Below are 5467 nucleotides of genomic sequence, written 5' to 3'. Positions count from 1 at the left end.
AATAACCATTTATTAAATCTCTCTCCATTAAAGTGTCCGTGGTCCCTTGAGCGCGGCGGGCATTAAGCCTGATTACAGAAGCGGCGGGCAGCGAGGGGGGTGGGGGGGGGGAGACGGGGGGGGGGGGTCTATGTGTCAGGTCCGCGCCGTCAACTCACTCTTTATCCCCCGCCTGGATGTCTCTATCCTGTCAGTTTGACAGAGAGCTGCCACACACCATCCAAGAGTGGGAGAGAGGAAGAGGAGAGCAATGATCCCGAGGGCCGTGGCGACTCTGACGTTCTCCGTGGTCTTTCCCAGTTCCTGACGACTCCAGTGACACACAACCGGACCAGCGACCTCCATCATCCGTCCGTCCATCCGTCCATCCGTTCATCCCGCCATGATCTGAGCATCCCGTCGCTGAGTGCCCCTGGACCACAACACAGATAATCCCAGAGAGAGAGAGAGAGAGAGGCCACAGCTGGCAAAGCATGTTCCTGTGAAAACGTTCCATTGCGCCCCTCCAAACCTCCCTCATGGACCGAGGGACCATCACGAGGAAGGGCTCCCTGAAGCGGGGGGGGTCAATCCACCGCGGTACTACTACATCCGGGTCGCAGAGGGTAAGTGTGCTCGCTCCGTTGCCAAAAGCGCTCGCGAGCGACCTCAATGTGCTGAGGTGTGTTTTTTACTGTTCCCTCACTGTACTCCTCTAGAAGCATAGTCTGTCTTTTTTTTCTCTCCTCCCCTCCCCAATGTTATGCTGTAATTCCTCCCCCAACCATGAATTTCCCTCAGGATTAATAAAGTATCTATCTATCTATCTATCTATCTATCTATCTATCTATCTATCCATCTATCTATCTAACGCTCTGTGCAGAGCTAACACTGTTAGCATGGCTTAGCTTAGCAACAACAGACCAACAAAAACGAGGAGCTTCATAATGCATATACTCTGATGTTTGCTCATCCTCTCTGTCCTAAACAGTGTGTCTACTGTGAACACCGATTTAGAGGACCATGGGCCTGCACCTAGAGTGTGTGAGGTTCAGTAGTATGAATGTGAAGCATCTGATTTTTGGAGATGCCGTCAGCTGTGTTGCAGTTAGCAACCGTTAAGCTGGGAAACGGCACCAACTAGCAACAGGTCACTGACTGCGGAAACATTAGACTATATTTACGTTATTAGAGTTTACGTTATTAGAGTATATTTACATTATGTATTTGGTATGCGAAAACTTTTATCCAAAGCAATTTGCAATACGGGGAAGGAACGCATTTGACCAGAATATGTGCTCACCAGAAATCACACCTTGATCTATTTGTTGAACTAATGAATCACTACGATCGTAAAGTACTGAAACATACGGGTAAATCAGGAGACACAAGAGAGGTGTTTGCATCTTTCGGGAGACTATGTTTCTTATTTTTAAGATTTTTTTTTTTTAGATTTGTATTTCTTATTCTTATGTTTCTCATAGAAACCAGCATAAACATTTGAAAAGTGCAATATCTTTTTTTTAAGAAAATATTTTTTCCAGGCCCACCATAAAGTGCCGTCACACTTTTATTTTGTACAAGATGTAGAATGTCCTTAAAGCAGTGGTGTTACACTGATTGTGTTCCCAGATGTTTATTAGAAATCTGTGGTTTGTAAGACTGAGTGGGACTGTTGTGGAGTCTTGGCCATGATTGGTCAAAACATAATATTTTAAAGATTATGTGAAATACTCAGTAACAGTTTTGTTCTTATATTTTTTTCATTTACTTATGTTGTTTACATTTTTTTTGCAGTGAAATTGACATATTTCACCTTTAATAAGATAATATAGTTTCTTAATGTGTGTTTTTCCGTGGTAGCATTTATACATTCAGTGTGAATGAGACTGATTGATTTATCTTCCTGTGAGCCTGAAGTGAAAGCATCTAAGCTCTCCGTCCCAACAGCATCTAACGTCCTAAAAGACAGAGAGACAGACACAAAGAGACAGAAAGACAGAGAGACAGAGACAGAAAGACAGAGACAGAGACAGAGACAGAAAGACAGAGACAGAGACAGAGACAGAGACATAGACAGAAAGACAGAGACAGAGAGACAGAGAGACCATCTCAGATTAAGACGTCCCAGAAGAGAGTGGTTGAGCTTCTAGTCTGCCACAGGTCATTGCTATATCTCAGCCTCTGTGTCCCACTTGGCCCCCTCCAGATGTTTTCCCACTTGACGTCTGAAGGCTTCGCCCCGTGGGCCGAGGGAACATCTGTAATCACACACTGTGTGATTGTGGTTAAGGCTTCATAACACTAGACCGTAAAAACAGCCCTTGCGAGCTTCACACCTGCTCTTGAGAATCTGACAAACTCATATTACAGTACTATTTTCTCCTTTACGGCTGTGGGATGGCTCTGTCCGGTCTCTAAAGTACTCTATAAATGGTGCATGTGGTCTGATTAAGAGGCTTGTTTTGTTTTATTTCGGTTGTGGAAAATCTACTCTAGAGTGTTAGAATGTTTTTGCTGAAATGTGTGTCCGTGAAATCAGCTATTTCTACAGGAACAAAACATTCCACCAACAAAAGGCCAAACAGAGAAAAGGGAGTTTCTTAAAAGAGGAAGGAATTGTGTTTTTAATTCATTTTGACTTCAGAACACAAAATATTGTTATTGGAGACACACTTGCAATATAATTATATTATATTGATGTAAGGTGATGACACAGATAGGGTAGTGTAATCCAAACTCTTTAAAGTTTTATCCAGTCCAAGTTTTATTTCAAACCCTAAACAGGGATTTACATGTTTTGGATGTCTGGGTTGAAGTCAAAGGCATGCCTTATGGCACTCTGAATGTGATCAAACATAATGCTGGAGTTATGAGAAGATTCTGTGTACCTTGAAGTATATATCAGTTATTCGTTATTCATTTATATTTTAAGGTCAGAGAAAGTAAACTTTGCATCTCTAGGCCAACAATTAAGATGCTTGCAGTGCACCCACATGTTGTCATGCCTTTGCTTAGGAATTACACCATAGTTCATAGTCTCACATATTTCCAGTTTTGGACGGCAAAACTTCCTACTGCACTATATGGTGTGTACCTAATAAACTGCTCTAAGCTCTAAAATCATTTGAAAAAGTAGTAATGGACAGTTCACTACCAGTGAGGCAGATATTTAAAGTAATAATGTGGCAGATAAATTAAAAATTAAATTATAATATTAGCTTAAAAGCGCAGAACTAAGAGTAAAGAGTGTCATTGCATACACCGAGGTCTGAATGCTGCTTCTAAGCCCAGAGGCTGTTTCACACACACACACACACACACACACACAGAGGCTGTTTCTGGTGCCCCCTCAGTCAGGGGGGGGGTCGGAGGAAAGCTCTAAAGCACATGGTCCCCTCACATGAGAGTCATGTGACCTGACCCCCACAGCATCTGACCCCCACAGCATATCACAGGATAGTATAGCACAGCATAGCATATCACATGATAGCATAGGATAGGATAGCATTGGATATCACAGGATAGCGTAGCATCAGTGGTGGAGGAAGTACTGAAGTTTAGTACTTAAGTAAAAGTACAAGTACCCAGGAAAATAAAAGTAAAAGTACTACATCAACAATCCTAGTTAAAAGTAAAAAGTACTTACTTTTAAATTTACTTTAAAAGTAAAGGTACTCACACAATGTGTAGGCTGTGCCATTTTGATAAAGAAATAGCTACTGGTAATAAATGCCTCTACAGATGTCACTACTAGTAATAATTATAAGCAACAACATTTGTTAATTGGAAAGGTGGGTGTACTTATGGGGCCTACTGTCTGTAATACTGTTCACAGTCTATTTTACAATTCTGCGGATGACAAGTTATCTACCAGGGATTATTTGCAAAGTTAATACCACTAAGTAAACCATTGTAAGAAATATGAAACATGAAAAACAAATGGAGTTGTTAAACTGGTCAATGCAGAGTTTTATGCTCTATTGATTGCAGAAAAGGAAAAAAACATATTGAGTAACCCAAGACTAGGCATGACGTTTGCATGCCAGGCAATAACAAGTCAATAAAAAAGGCAAATCTTCACGTAAGCTTGACATTGCTAAACTACCAGCTTTATCTTACCACTACGTTAAATAAATAATAAAGGTACAATCGTGTTATTTTGATGCCATTGCTGTTTGTCAACATGTATTTTGCTAGATAACAGTATAAAATCATGTCAGTAACCGCATATGATATGCAAAAGTCATAGACATTAACTTAGCATAGCAAGAACTCCCGCATAACTCAACCTGTTTCTCCAAATTTGAAAGCAAATTTTTGAAGGCTAGCAACTCCTTTTTTGAGGTAGACAGGAAACGACTGAAACCTCCACGAGTTATTCTTGGGGCCTCTGAACTTGAACATGTCTGTTAAATAAGAGGTGCAAAAGACAGGGGGCGCTGCATGGAGAAGGCAGGATATCAAAGCAAAGAATCAGGCATGACACCTCCAGGCCACCGTAGACAGCCTGGTCCCTAATCCTCTATGATGGGCCAGTACGGGTGCCGGCAGCTGACGCAGATTAGTGCACTTTGCTTTTATTCTTTAGCATCAATGCTTTCATGCCATTGAACAGTCAACACACAAACACAGATAGAGAGAGAGAGAGAGAGAGAGAGAGAGAGAGATAGAGAGAGAGAGAGAGAGAGAGAGAGAGATAGAGAGAGAGAGAGAGAGAAAGGGAGAGAGAGAGAGAGAGAGAGAGAGAGAGAGGGAGAGAGAGAGCATCAATGCTTTCATGCCATTGAACAGTCGACACACAAACACAGTCCCGTGAGATGTTGAAGAAGGCCAGACACTGGCTTTATGGTTTCTGCAATGATGGCGGAAGAATGGAACATGGAACACTTAGAGAAAGAATGTGTGGAATGCAGTCTTAGAAGTCTGTACTTAATAGAACTAAGATTGTGACGGTGTGGTCGCTAAATCGTCATGGTGTGGTCGTTAATATAACTAAGATTGCGACGGTGTGGTCGTTAGATCGTCACGGTGTGGTTGTTAGATCGTGACGTTGTGGTCGTTAGATTTACAGCAGGATAACAGATTTGTTTGCCCCGAAGGTAGGATGAATCCTGTTTGGAACAGTGTCGAAGATTTAGTGATTCGGCTTTCTCTCTGCTTGGTGTTTCTGCGCACAAAATGCTTCTGCAGAAAGTGATGCGCGGGAACAGTGTCACACAGAGATCTCTACTTGCAGGCGTGACGTGACATTCGTGCCTTTTTCACTCTCTCATCAGACTCAACTGTTCCGGGGGCAAAAAATATCCCAGGCCATTTCAGAGCATGAAATTGGTAACAGAAATAGCAAAGAGATAGGCACAGTGGATCCGTTCTTCTGGCCTTCAAGAGGGTTGGTTCAAAAGTACCGTTCAGTTTGGTTTAAATACTGCATTTTTTACAAGTGGAAAAAAACAGTTGAAACACAGCTTCACAGATACCGATGTCC

At 42.1% G+C, this 5467-nt stretch overlaps 1 protein-coding gene across 1 annotated transcript in view; it reads left to right on the top strand.

Annotated features, from left to right (window-relative positions):
- Positions 1-518: 518 nt before the first annotated feature.
- LOC308372697 (transient receptor potential cation channel subfamily M member 1-like) overlaps positions 519-5467 on the top strand; it is a gene marked incomplete at both ends in the record, with an annotated part of 58209 nt that continues 53260 nt past the window's right edge. Inside the window, one exon of the mRNA XM_080847975.1 lies at positions 519-605. Within this exon, the coding sequence (XP_080704101.1) occupies positions 519-605 (87 nt within the window). The remainder of the gene's footprint in view (positions 606-5467) is intronic.

The sequence above is a fragment of the Sprattus sprattus genome (genome assembly GCF_963457725.1).
Source record: "Sprattus sprattus genome assembly, chromosome: 11".
NCBI classification, from domain to species: domain Eukaryota; kingdom Metazoa; phylum Chordata; class Actinopteri; order Clupeiformes; family Clupeidae; genus Sprattus; species Sprattus sprattus.
Note: the sequence above shows the minus strand (reverse complement) of the source record. Positions and strands in the feature narration are given on the sequence as shown.